Source organism: Musca domestica, unplaced genomic scaffold (genome assembly GCF_030504385.1).
Source record: "Musca domestica strain aabys unplaced genomic scaffold, Musca_domestica.polishedcontigs.V.1.1 9, whole genome shotgun sequence".
In the NCBI taxonomy this organism is placed as follows: domain Eukaryota; kingdom Metazoa; phylum Arthropoda; class Insecta; order Diptera; family Muscidae; genus Musca; species Musca domestica.
This window is the reverse complement of record NW_026712435.1, coordinates 17,842,720-17,857,947: the sequence shown is the minus strand read 5'-3', so window position 1 is coordinate 17,857,947 and position 15,228 is coordinate 17,842,720. Positions and strand designations below refer to the sequence as shown.

The 15,228-nt window shown below is 33.8% G+C and overlaps 1 protein-coding gene across 7 annotated transcripts in view; it reads left to right on the top strand.

The window, feature by feature from the left end:
* Positions 1-15,228, top strand: part of LOC101894333 (alpha-tubulin N-acetyltransferase 1) — a 151,309-nt gene that overhangs the window by 98,650 nt on the left and 37,431 nt on the right. For all 7 annotated transcript variants that reach the window (XM_059131754.1, XM_059131755.1, XM_059131750.1 and 4 more), the window contains one exon: positions 13,627-13,789. In XM_059131754.1, coding sequence (XP_058987737.1) covers positions 13,627-13,789 — 163 coding nt within the window. The remainder of the gene's footprint in view (positions 1-13,626; positions 13,790-15,228) is intronic.

Here is a 15,228-nt window from a genome sequence, read left to right as displayed (position 1 = left end):
ATCTTGGCTGCTCAGCACACTATTCCAATCCGTAGCATCTGGGTTTCCGGCTATCCATTTCCACGCTGAGCCGATCCAGTCTATAGATCTCTTCTGCTTTGAAGTGTATCCTAACTCCTGCAGCATGTTCTTAATCTCGGTAAGTTGGTAGTCTATCATATGCTTATTTTGTGTTGGTGGCATCCGCGTCTCGACCAGTGAAGAAATTTCCTCGGCAATTTTGGCGTAATCCTGAAGGTGTATAACGTGGACCAAGTTGAAACTTCCATCTATAACCCACGCGCTTCCCACTCGAATGGTCACTATCGGGACATCATACTGATAAATTTGTGCTCCATGCAAAGTATATATGGCAAAGCCTGCCAGAAGGATGAATGTTTCCCATAAAAGCATGTCTCTGTAATATAGTAATGGCGTTGGTTATGGTAGTAGGGGTTAGTAGAAAGGCAAAGCCCTTTTTTTTTTTTTTTTTGTTTTTTTTTTTTGTTTTTGATGTTAGTATTTTTATATTTGTATTAGTTAATTATGGAAAAATTATTTTTTTAATTGTTATGCTTCAGCATATATCATTTTTTTCCTTTTTTTTTAGGAAATCAATAGAATGGAGGACTTTTATGTCCATATTTAGATTTTTTTTGTAGTATATTATAAGATTTTTTCTTTTTAATTTGTATGCCTCAGCATATATCATTTTTTTTCCTTATTGTTAGGAAATCCAAGTAATGGAGGACTTTTTCGTCCGTATTTAAAATTTTTGTGCATTTCTTTTAATTTTTATACCTTTATTTCTTTTTTTATTGGAAATCCAGTGAATGGAAGTGCAACATTTTACTTAATTTTTTGCAGGTTTTTAATGTGAGCCTTGTGTATCCTTTTACCACTCACCGTGCGAACTGTCACCTTATTGTCTTTGTCCACAACTTCTTTCCTATAAACTGGCTTATTTTTACCATTTATGTTTTTAATTCTGACAAAAATCACATCAACCTTCCTAAATTTTCTCGGTGGTGAACGTTTCATATTCATGCGTTTATTTTGTTCTTTTGCATTTCTTTTTATAAGATTTCTAAGGTCTCTATTTATGCTTGAACGTGCTTCTATTAATTTGTCAAAATCTGATGTATTCAATCTGTTAAAAAATATATCACTCGGCCTTTTCCCTATAACTGAATGTATGGTGTTATTATACCTATCCACCTATCAACGTTAATTGGGACTTCCATGTGGGGTATAAGGTCAGAAGCATTCTGATCTGCACTGTGTGTTGTTGAAGCTGTAGATTCAATATCCTCGTTTCCAATCTCCGAAACTATTACTGTACCTTCTGATGCTGTTCTTGTGCATTCCGAATCGCCTTCGCTAGCAGTTTCCGTAGATGTCTCACTGATATGGTTGACACTTGTTTTTAATCTAGAGAGAGCGTCAGCCACGAAGTTTGATCTACCAGGCTTGTAGATCAACTCGTGATTATACTCTTCTATACGTGCTTTCCATCGTTTTAACTTGGAGTTAAAGTTCCTATTACCCAATGCGTAGGTAAGAGGTTGATGGTCTGTATATATTTTTATACTATTAGCACCGTATAGATAATTTCGTAGATTATCAAGTACCTATACAATGGCTAGCATCTCTTGCTGAATTGCATCAGAATTGCTGAATTTAGCCTTTAGCGGAATTCCTATTGTATTTCTAATGGTGAGAATAATCTCTTTCCTATCAATTACTGCATCAAGTTCTTTGAGACAGTCGTCACCTATAATTTCATCAAATGTCTTAAGTCCTGGCAAAATATAATATGTAATGCTATCTAATATTCCAAACCTAGAAAAGAATTTGCGTGTTATTTTTTTAGTTATGCTAATTTCACCACCCGCTGTATTAATCATTAGGGGTTAACTTATTAACTTACTTCCGGCAGACAAGTCTGGGCTACAAAAATCTTTGTTCGAGCCGGTGTCGATCAAAAATTGTAATATTTTATTTCTACGGTCTACATATTCTATGTAAGGTAGGCTTGATGGCCTTCCTCCATAAAATTGTGTTCATTCATGTCGCTATTGACATTGTCAGTCGGTGTTTCCTCACTCATATCCGGATTATCAAGATCCTCGCAATTAGCCTCTAAATGAAAAAGACGGGCCTGTTTGTCCCCATTATGAATTTCAGTATAATTTCCTTTTTCGGGTTGGCTGGGCCGATTCATATAATTAATATTCCTAGATTGTACAGAACGGTCTACTTCCATAGGCTCGTATTTGATCTGTTGTTTCTTAGGGTATGGTACTGGTCTATAATTTGCGTTGTAGTCATAATTAATATTCCTTGATGACCAGTTATTGGGCTTGAAGTTATTCGTCAGTTTATTATGATTATTGTAATGTCTAGGTGGTCGAGCTGGTGGAGAGGGAGATGTCTCCGTTTGTCGGACTGTTGACTGCATCTTTCTATATGTTCCTGAATGTAAAATATTGTTCCTCATTGTCAAATTCTGTAACTCAAGACAAGCTGAATATGCTTCAGGTAATGTCCTTGGCCTTTGTATGATTACCATTCTAGACAGAGCTGGGTTAAGTCCTCGTATAAATATATCTAATGCTCGGTTTCTGTGAGTTGATATCAAGGCACTAATTGTTTCTTCACTATATGACTCCGTCTTTATCTTATTTATTATCAATGATAACTGATTATTTACAGTTGAATAGAATTCATCTACCTTCGACGATCCCTGAGAGAGTTGATTGAGCTGATGTTCCAACGTCTGAACATCCCTTTTGTCAGCGTAGTGCAAGGATAAAATTTTTTTCACATTCTTCCAGTCACTATCAAAAATATTGTACGAAACTAGCGCCGTATCCGCCTCGCCAATAACCTTTTGCCTGATACTTTGCATGATAGTCCTGTATATAGGTTTATCTTTTACTATTTCAAAATCTTTAAGGACCATCTCCACAGAGTGAACCCAAGACACGTACTGCAGTGGATTGCCGTCAAAAGTGCGCAACTCTTTAACGCTGTCTGGTAGTCTACATATCGATTTCAAGTCCTCCTCAGTTCTGGGTACTGCTAATGTGTGCACCACTTCTTCGGTAGTCGAAGTTCCGTATTGTCCCAACCGTTCTATCTCATTTAATCTCCTATTTAATTCAGCCGTATCGGTCGATCGCTCAATTGTCCCTAACCTATTCTCCATTAGTCGTACCTGTTCTAATAGTCGATTGACAGCCCCCGTAAGGCTAGTCAATGTCGTCCTCATCTCCTCCATAGTGGTCACTAATTTTGGTAAAAGGATTCACTTACCTGGCTCCTTATATGGCTTGTATGGCACTCTTCCAACACTCTTAATGGATTTGATTTTTTTTTAATAACTTTTTGAATTTTTATAATTGTGCAATATTTTTTCTTACTATTGCTTTAATTTTTTTAATTATGCAATATTTTCTCTTATTGCTTCAATTTTAATTTTTTCTTGTATGCAATAACTTTTTCTTTTTGTTTAAAAACTTTTTCAAGTATGCAATATATATTTCTTATTGCTGTAATTTTTATATTCATGCAATATTTTCTCTTATTGCTTTAATTTTAATTTTTTCTTGTATGCAATAACTTTTTCTTTTTTTTAAACTTTTTCAAGTATGCAATATATATTTCTTATTGCTGTAATTTTTATATTCATGCAATTAATTTTGCTTTAATTTTTTATTCTTCTGTATGCAATAACTTTTTTCTTATTGCTTTAATTTTAATTCTTCTTTTTTGTATGCAATAAATTTTTTCTGATTGCTTTAATTTTAATTTTTCATTTTTTTAATGCAATATTTTTTCTTTTTTTATTATCTTTAAATATGCAATCAATTTTATTTTTTCTTTTTGGCTCTTCGAGCCCACTTGAGCCTTAGTTACGCGCCGCGACACGATCAATTGAAAGTCCTTTTTTACCCTCTCGGAAGGTCCGTATTTTTCCTTTTTGGGAATCCGCTTTTATGATCACGGTAACCTACTCGGGTACGGATTGCTTCACTTTCGCTCCGGTAACCTTCTGTGATATTTATTTTTGGGGGATCACCAGGAATACCGGTTTGGCGAAGGAGGATAATTAACAACGTTTCTGGAGGGTCCCGTAGGATTCGCAGAATTTTTTACGTTATTATAAGGATACCGCACTTTAACACTTTTTTTTGTACGGTCCCTGCTCGGGCGCCAGTTAAGGATTTTCAATTGCTCACTTTAAAAAAATAAAATTTTAAGGCACTAACCCGGTGCCTGTTAAATCAAAGAACACTTTTATTTATATTCAATTATAAATTCACTTTTATTTAAATTTAGTTAATTACTTTACAACCGCTTTATTCGTCTGCGTAACTAAGACTGATCGTTCGCAGTCAATCCAATTCCCATCAGAACTCTAAAATGGTCAAGTTGCATTCATTTGGTATCGTGGGAAACGCACCGTCAGGTAAAGGTGTAATTGGACCCGATGCGCGTGCAGTGTTTGGTCAGTGGTTCGATATAGGCGCGTGTAACAGGGAAATGCTGACTTCGCTAATTAAAGTTGGTCGGCAGCATTGGCAATGTTCTTAACTATAATAATAATTAAAATAATAATAATTAAAATAATAACAATAATAATAATAATAATAATTAAAATAATAATAATAATAATTAAAATAATAATAATAATAATAATAATAATAATAATAATAATAATAATAATAATTAAAATAATAATAATAATAATAATAATAATAATAATAATAAAAATAATAAAAATAATAAAAATAATAATAATAATAATAATTAAAATAATAATAATAATAATAATAATAATAATAATTAAACTAATAATAATAATAATAATAATAATAATAATAATAATAATAATAATAATAATAATAATAATAATAATAATAATAATAATAATAATAATTAAATAATAATAATAATAATTAAATAATAATAATAATAATAATAATAATAATAATAATAATAATAATAATAATAATAATAATAATAATAATAATAATAATAATAATAATAATAATAATAATAATAATAATAATAATAATAATAATAATAATAATAATAATAATAATAATAATAATAATATATAAGCCGGTTTCAACTGATTCAATTACCAACGAACAACAATTGGTTTATATATTGATTAAAAAGTAGGAGTGGTCAGTTCCTCAGCCCCCAAATAAATACTTAGGATTGGAGGGGAAGTCATCAGTATGTCGTGTAATAATATCTTCATTATTTGGAAAATATAAGGATTTTGGATAAATCAAAATAGTGGGCGTAAAAGTAGGCGTGGTCAATATTTTTTTCTTTAAAAACCTAACTCGGGGTACGACGAACGTTTGTTTGTTGGTTTCAACTGATTCCATTACCAACGAACAACAATTGATTTTTACATATATATAGATTATAATCAGCCAAAAGTCCACCTTAAAATTCTAGATTCGTTCCAAAAGTTCGTGTTCTGTTTAGTTTGACAAAAAATGTTAATCAAAAATTCATAACACGTACTAAATTTTCAGACTTTCAGGGTCTTATATGTTACTTAAGGTTTTTTTCTTTTTTCGGTTTTTTTTCTTTTTCGGAAAGAATAATAGGAATATGTTTACCTTTTACACCAAAAAATCTTCATAATGTTTCATTTTGAAGTTTAAATTTTTTAAAAATTTTTCTGTTCAAAACTATTTCAACGTCTCCATATCTAAATCCCAGAACCAACGGTGATTTCGACACAAACTTTCAGAATTTAAACTCTATCCTAACATCTGTAGTATGCATTTCCACCCATAGCATGCATAGTCATGTCACCAAACGTGACATCCATATCAAATTTCAGAATTATAGCACTATCCCTTCACTCAAAACAAATTTGAGTAGCATTTAGTTCTTATCGTACAGTTATAATCTCAAATTTTAAATTTAATACCACTTAGTACTTTTCGAACAATTACAGTACACAATTCCAAAACCACTTCCATATCACACCAACAGACACTAACAGTGATATCTATACCAAATTTCAGGATTTAAGCTCTATTACTTCATTTAATACCAAAAGTTGTACCATTCAGTACTTTTTGTACAATTGTAGCACACATTTCCGAAGCCACCCTCTTACATCGACGTTTTTACCACTATCCGTTAACATAATACTAAATTGAATGCATTTAGGGTGAGATGAAAAAATTGCAACTCAGACTGCTGTCATTTTCAAAGCTAAAATTATTCCAGTGACAGCTCATTATATTTTTGACAATCGTACAGAAGCATTTTGGTGAGAATTCGTGATGGAATCCACGCTTGAATTCCATCACGAAACCCCCCCCCCCCCCCCCCCCCAAAAAATAGAAATTTTAAAAAATATATATAGTTTCTGCACAAAAATAGAAACGACAATTCGATTTTCTCCAACTTTGCAAATCCTAATATTCATCAAGTACCTCCCCCACAAAGGGTCAACATTTTAATTAATTACAACTCTTATAAAATGTGATGTAAGAGTCAGATTGTCTTAAAATTTCAGCCAAGTTCTGGGGTTAAGATGGAATATATCGGCCTACTCTTACTGGGTCAACATTTTGAATATGTATGAAGCTCATAAAATGGGAAATTATCATCCGATTTCATTCAGACTTGGCACATGTCAAGATTTCCATCATGACACGATTGGGTTGAGATCGGACCATTTCTCCTGGTTCCTCTCCCACAAATGGTCAAAATTTTGGATAAACAAAACTATCATAAAATCTGAAATAAGCATCTTGTTCTCTTCAAATTTCACACATCCCATTATTTTTACTAACACAAGATCTGCTGAGAAATGGGATATATCAGACGCATCCAAACATTTTTGCTAACGCAAGATCTGTTGTGATGATGACAGATATCTGCCAACCCGTTTTAGTACATCAACCACAATGGGTCACAAATTTCAAAACATTGTCGACGATTCTATACAACTTGTTATATCGAAATATTTCCCTTAACCAGAAATCTGATATAAATATGTAATTAATCGGAATTAATAATTTCGTATATAATTGGATATAAATATCCTTTAAATTTCGCACATATCAATATTTTTATCTGTATTAGCTAAAGTGGAATATTTCGGTCCGCTATATCCGGTACCTGACACGTATTTCCACATGTTCTAAAAATTTGCCCATATCTCATATTAAGTACGTTGTAATATTTATATCAGACTGAGGTCAGATACGAATTGGACAATATCGGCCAACTGCTTCGAAACCTCCCCCATAAAGTGTCTACAGTTGGAATAATCATAACAAAAGGCTGGAGATATACATCTGTCGGGGAAAAAAAACCTACTGATACTATTTAACTTGTTTTTTTTTTTAGAAATTAAAAAGGGACGTGGTACTCCATGGCATTGTCTTTTTGAATAAGCTTGATTCCCATCAAATTTCACCAACGAACCCTGACTTCAAAACTCATGTGTCAATGGACACCAAAACTACTGTGTTAAGTTTGTAGACCACTAGTTCAAATGACTGAAAATTTTAATGTTGATTTCAAGATTTATAAAAGGAGTTCCTTGCCATTTCCAGCAAAAATTCTCTCTGAATTAAAAATGCAAAAAAAAAAAATGAGTCTTAATGAATTCCTCCCCGCGTAAAGGGCACTTTATAGCTGTTGAGAAAATAATATTAAGATTGCATGTTTAACATCTTGATTGTGGAAAGGAATGAATTTTTGATTTCCTCTTTCTCCCTCTCTCTCTCTCTCTCTCTCTCTCTCTCTCTCTCTCTTGTGGTCTTACATGTAATTTATTAGATTTTATTAACTTTCGTCAAAATGTCTTGTAAAATTTCCTCAGTTTTTTACATGACCATTTTAAATGTTCAGCGTGTGACTAATTGCAGAATGGCAATTTAACTAGCAGCACTAGCGGTGGGTGATAAACACGAAGATGCAAAACAAGCTTTAAAATATTGGGCCGTATACGTTTCCACAACACAGTACAATAACATTGTGAAAAATTAAGAATAATTAAAATAACCAGTAAAGAAAGTCTTAAAGTAGGGCGGGCCGACTCTATGATAGCCTACACCACTTTGCTAATTTAGTAGTGCTCCACATAACAATTATGGGTTTTTGTGGGAGATTTCAATCATACACGCTATGATTATAATTATAATTTAAAGTTCAAAGGACTAAATACCCCTAAGCATTTGTATCTTTTAAATTCGGACTTATATTGCCTATTTGCTGCACAATTAATTTGAAATCGGATAAAGATATATATGGGAGTTATATCCAAATCTGAACCGATCGCGATAAAATTTGGCAAAGATATTTCTTAGCTGTATTTGATTTATTTCCCTGAATATGGTTGTTACGGAGTGCATATTACGGCTGTGGGTAACAAATATAACAAATCAGATGAACAGTATATATGGGAGCTATAGCTGTATCTGAACCGATCTTTATTTCCAAATTTGACATACTAGCTTCTAGGCTCAATCGGTCAAGGTCCATCCCATTTGGACAAATATTAGACGTTTGGTGCACAATAAAAAGTAAATCGGACGAAGTTATATATGGGAGTTATATCCAAAACTGCACCGATCTACATAAAATTTAACAAATGTATTTCTGAGCTGTATTTGATATATTTCCCTTAAATATTGTTGTTACAGAGTGCATAATACGGCTGTGGAGGACAAACATTACAAATCGGATGAACTATATATATGGGAGCTATAGCTATATCCGAACCGGTTTCGATCAAATTTGGCATACTTATTTTCAGGCCTAATTTGTGGGAGATTTCAATCATACACGCTATGATTATAATTATAATTTAAAGTTCAAAGGACTAAATACCCCTAAGCATTTGTATCTTTTAAATTCGGACTTATATTGCCTATTTGCTGCACAATTAATTTGAAATCGGATAAAGATATATATGGGAGTTATATCCAAATCTGAACCGATCTCGATTAAATTTGGCAAAGATATTTCTTAGCTGTATTTGATTTATTTCCCTGAATATGGTTGTTACGGAGCGCATATTACGGCTGTGGGTAACAAATATAACAAATCAGATGAACAGTATATATGGGAGCTATAGCTATATCTGAACAGATCTTTATTTCCGAATTTGACATACTAGCTTCTAGGCTCAATCGGTCAAGGTCCATCCCATTTGGACAAATATTAGACGTTTGGTGCACAATAAAAAGTAAATCGGACGAAGTTATATATGGGAGTTATATCCAAAACTGCACCGATCTACATAAAATTTAACAAATGTATTTCTGAGCTGTATTTGATATATTTCCCTTAAATATTGTTGTTACAGAGTGCATAATACGGCTGTGGAGGACAAACATTACAAATCGGATGAACTATATATATGGGAGCTATAGCTATATCTGTATATATTGGAGCTATAGCTATATCTGAACCGATTTAGATCAAATTTGGCATACTTATTTTCAGGCCTAATTTGGTTGTATTTGTAAAATGCCATACTATTCGGGCTGATATTACACGTTTGGTGCACAATAAAAGGCAAATCGGACGAAGATATATATGGGAGCTATTCTAAATTTTGACCGATTACCTCCAATTTCAATAGGGTTGGTCCTTGGACCAAACAAATGTTGTTTGGAAAATTTCATCTCAATCGGATAATAAATGCGACCTGCATTTTGTTCACAAGAATACATGGACAGACAGACGGGCGGACGGACGGACGGACTGACATGCATAAATCAACTTAGAAAGTGATTCTATGGAGGTCCTCAAAAGTAACTATGGGTCTATCTCGCTTCCTTCTCCATGTTACAAACAAATGCACAAAGACATAATACCCTTACCACCATGTGGTGTAGGGTATAAAAACTGAATATATTGTAAAAGTGGAGCTAAAAATAGAAAACACTTGTATCAGCGTATTGAAAATTTACATCGCAAAGTGGCCTTTTCTTTTTATATACTCCATCATAGTATTGAGGGTATGTAAAGTTTGTCATTTCATTTGTAACACCTCGAAATCTACATTTTAGACCCCACAAAGTATATATATTCTTAATCAGTATGAAATTCTATGTCGATTTAGCGATGTCCGTCCGTCTATCCGTCTGTGGAAATCACTCTAGCTTCCAAACTAATTGAAGTAGATTCATAAAATTTTACTCAAATGTGTATTATGTCTGTAGGACTTTTGGTATTGAAAATGGGCCATGTAGGTCCACGTTTTGGTATAGTCCCCATATAAGGGTACCTCCTGATATTTGATATTGTGATGATTTTAGCGACATTATTCACCGGAATTGTTTCAAATTTGGTATTTGAAGTTTGTAGTAGATACTACAGCCTTAGACAGAAAATTGTCTGTGCTGGTCCACGTCTTCGTAGAGCCCCCATATAACGGAACCTCCCGATATTCGGTATTTTAATGATTTTAGCGACGTAATTCACCGAAATTGTTTCAAATTTGGCATTTGAAGTTCGAAATGGATATTGCAGCCTAAGAGAGAAAATTGTCTGTGCAGGTTGACGTTTTCGAAAAGCCCTCATATAACGGTACCTCCCGATATTCAGTTCATTGTTAATTTTAGCGACATTATTAACCGGCATTCTTTCAAATTTGGTATTTGATGTTCGTAGTGGATGCTACAGCCTATGACTATAGATCGTCTGTGCAGGTCCACGTCTTCGTAGAGCCCCATATAACGGTACCTCCCGATATTCAGTACATTATTCAACGTAATTCTTTCAAATTTTGCTTTTGATGTTCGTAATGGATGAGCCTCCCCTTCGTCTTCCACGTCTTCGTATAGCCCATATAAGAATACTTTCTAAGATTTTAACATTTTTATCGGATTTTATTGTTTTTGAGAATTGCCAAATTCGTTCCAAATGATGGAGGGTATTCAAAGTTCGGCCCGACTGAACTTACAGCTTCTTTCCATGTTTTTTTTTTTTATATTTTTGGTTTAAGATTCTTTGAAGCTTGCATTATAGGTATAAAGTGTCTTCGGCAAAATTTCAACCTTCAAAAAAGGTAAAAGATGTCTTCGACAATATTCCAACCTTCAAGCGAGTTCCCAAAAGGGTGTTTTTTGGTCATTTTTATACCCTCAGTCTTGAGAGGGATTATATCATTTGATACGGCCAAAACGAGCTTCATCGAAATTAAGTTTGTAGTCCCTGGGTCTCTTTGGAGCAAATCCCTTTCAGGACATTTGGAGACGATCCAGCGATGTCAGCCAGTCCGTCCATTTGTCTTGCTATAGCTGGTGCGCACGATAACTCTCAAAGGGAGAATCCGATTTGGTCCAAACTTGGTACATCATAATATTATTGTCAAACTTAGATCGAGTTCGGAGATAGGCCATATAGGTCTACTCCTTCTGGAACCTCCCCCACAAGGTCAATATTTTCATAAAATATATATATTTTATTGCACAGAAAGAGAAAGAGAAAAAACTTTGCTCAAACTTTGCAAATCAAAATATTTGCAGGTCAGGTGCGAAAATCGACAATATCGGACCACTCTATCTAAAGAGTGATTTGTTAAGAGCTTGATAACTTTTTAAAAAAAAAAACGCATAAAATTTGCAAAATCTCATCGGTTCTCTATTTGAAACGTTAGATTGGTCCATGACATTTACTTTTTGAAGATAATTTCATTTAAATGTTGACCGCGGCTGCGTCTTAGGTGGTCCATTCGGAAAGTCCAATTTTGGGCAACTTTTTCGAGCATTTCGGCCGGAATAGCCCGAATTTCTTCGGAAATGTTGTCTTCCAAAGCTGGAATAGTTGCTGGCTTATTTCTGTAGACTTTAGACTTGACGTAGCCCCACAAAAAATAGTCTAAAGGCGTCAAATCGCATGATCTTGGTGGCCAACTTAACGGGCCATTTCTTGAGATGAATTGTTCTCCGAAGTTTTCCCTCAAAATGGCCATAGAATCGCGAGCTGTGTGGCATGTAGCGCCATATTGTTGAAACCACATGTCAACCAAGTTCAGTTCTTCCATTTTTGGCCACAAAAAGTTTGTTAGCATCGAACGATAGCGATCGCCATTCACCGTAACGTTGCGTCCAACAGCATCTTTGAAAAAATACGGTCCAATGATTCCACCAGCGTACAAACCACACCAAACAGTGCATTTTTCGGGATGCATGGGCAGTTCTTGAACGGCTTCTGGTTGCTCTTCACTCCAAATGCGGCAATTTTGTTTATTTACGTAGCCATTCAACCAGAAATGAGCCTCATCGCTGAACAAAATTTGTCGATAAAAACACATTTCGAACCGAACACTGATTTTGGTAATAAAATTCAATGATTTGCAAGCGTTGCTCGTTAGTAAGTCTATTCATGATGAAATGTCAATGCATACTGAGCATCTTTCTCTTTGACACCATGTCTGAAATCCCACGTGATCTGTCAAATACTAATGCATGAAAATCCTAACCTCAAAAAAATCACCCTTTAGTACCTCCTACACAAAGGGTCTAAATTTGGAACAATTATAACTCCTATAAAATATTATGTAAGAGTCCGATTGTCTTCAAATTACACACCCCACAATATTCTTATTAACCCAAGGTCTGGTGTGAAGATGAATCATATCAGTCCACTCCCCGACAAACGGACATAATTTTGAATGTTCATGAAGCTCATAAAACCAGAAATTAACATACGATTCCATTCAGACATTTCAACATTTCTGATCTGTTATTTATTCCTTCTGGTACCTCCCCCAAAAAGGGTAAAAATTTTGAATATCCATGAAGCTCATAAAACATTCGATTTTATTCAAAATTGGCGCATCTCAATATTTCCATGAACACAAGATCTGTTATAAAGATGTTAGAGATCGGACCATTTCTTCTGGTACCTCCCCCATAAAGGATTCAAGATTTTGGAAAAACGCCTAAATAAGGCGAAATAAGCATACAACTCTCTTCAAATTTCACACATACATAATATATACATATTCCTATATTCGGTATTATGAACATATTACGGTAGCTGCAGATATTCAGATATACATTTTCTATACGACTTCTTTCAAATTTGGTATTTATAGTTTATAATGGATTCTAAAACCGGTGTCCAAAACATATTGTCCATTTTGGTCCAAGATTTCCATATTAATATACCCACCGAAATTTTGCTGATCCTAACGATCCTAACCTCTTCTTTCACAATCGACTGGAGTTTTTCTGTGATGTAGTTTGTCGGACGGTGCAATCAAACGTGTCGTACTACCAATCTATATTTGTAATCTATATATAATTTGAAAGCGCAGTTCACCAATCGATCTTGTTTTGGTGAAAAAAAAAAACATTTTATTAAAACCTATAATATTAAATGCAAAATCTTCCGACTTCCTAAATATTCATAAAAAATATTAAATAAATATAACTACCGTATGTGTGTTACTGACTTTAACTAATATTTATTTTTTTTTTTTTAATATTTTCTCTTTCATTTATTTCATGTAAAAACTATATAAACCCATCATGCATATGTAATTCGTCATATATAAACGTCTTAACTAACACAAACTACAACAACAACAAATATTAATCTGAAACTACGAATAAAACTAATAAACCAAAGCCCTAACACTCAACTCTTTGGTGCTACTTATCTGGGTGAGGAGAATAACAAGAAACGAATGCAACGCCATCTAGAGGCTACACCAAATTTGGCATCACAAATAACACAAATATCGCCCGTGGGACGTTATGGTGCCCGAAGACCTACATGCAGCATGGCCGAGGTATTTATTCAATATTTTATTTTCTTTTCTTTTTTTTTTGTGGATATAAGTCAGTAGCTTTAAAACAACGTAAATAATAGAATTCTGTGACTAATTCCGATTTTTAACTACCAAAAACAAATAATTACAGCTTCACTTAATTGCTTTTATTGACCTCAAGTGGTGTAAAGAAAGTAAATAAGAATTGTCCTTAATGTGTTGTTATACCCTCCACCATAGTATGGAGAGTATATTAAACTTGTCATTCTGTTTGTAACACCACGAAATATACATTTTAGAGCCCACAAAGTATATATATTCTTGATCAGCATAAAATTCTATGTCGATTTAGCGATGTCTGTCCATTTGTCCTTCTGTGGAAATGACTCTAGTTTCCAAACGAAATAAAGTAGATTGATAAAATTCTACTCAATTGTATATTATGACTGCAGGACTTTTGGTATGAAATTCGTAATGGATACTACAGCCTGTGACCGAAAATTGTCTGTGGGCCCAGGTCCAGGTCTTTGTATGGCCCCCATATAACGGTACCTTCCAATATAAGGTATTTTTAGCGACATTATTCACAGGAATGGTTTCAAATTTGGCATTTGAAGTTCGTAATGGATACTACAGCCAAAGACAGAAAATTGTCGTATAGCCTCCATATAACGGCACCTTCCGATACTAGGTATTTTGATGAATTTAGCGACATTATTCACCGGAATTGTTTCAAATTTGGTATTTGAAGTTCGTAATGGATACTATAGAGGACTGTGCTGGTCCACGTCTTCGTGTACCTTCCGATATTCGGTATTTTAATGATTTTAGCGACATTATTCACCGATTTTTTTTTCAAGTTTCGCATTTGAATTTATGACAAAATGTTGCCTATGCAGGTGCAGACTTTTTTTATTTTAGCAGAATTTTTAAAGGATTGTTTTTTTTTTTTTTTTTTTTTTTTTTTTTGGAATTGCCAAATTCGTTCCAAATGCTGGAGGGTAAAGATAAAGTATAGCGGACCACTCCTTCTGGTGCCTCCCCCACAAAGGGTCAAATTTTTGCATAACCAAATAAAATGGGAAATAAGCATCCATCCAGCCACATCTGATTTGAAGATGGGATTACCGGACCACTTTTTTGAATAACATCCCCACAAAGGGCAAAATTTGGAATAATTAAAACGCTAATAAAATACGAAATATGCATCAGATTCTCTTTAAATATCGGTCCTCTCTTTCTGGTATCTCCCCAACAAAGCGTCAAATTCTTGAATAATTATAACTCTCATAACATGCGAAATACATCAACGATTTTCTTCAAACCTTGTATATTACAATATTTTTACCACAAGAGATCTGATTCGAATATGAAATTTGTGGTTAAACCACCCCTATACCTTCCCCCTTTTAGAATTATGATTTACTTCAAAAACATGTATATGGAGTATGTTGACGAAC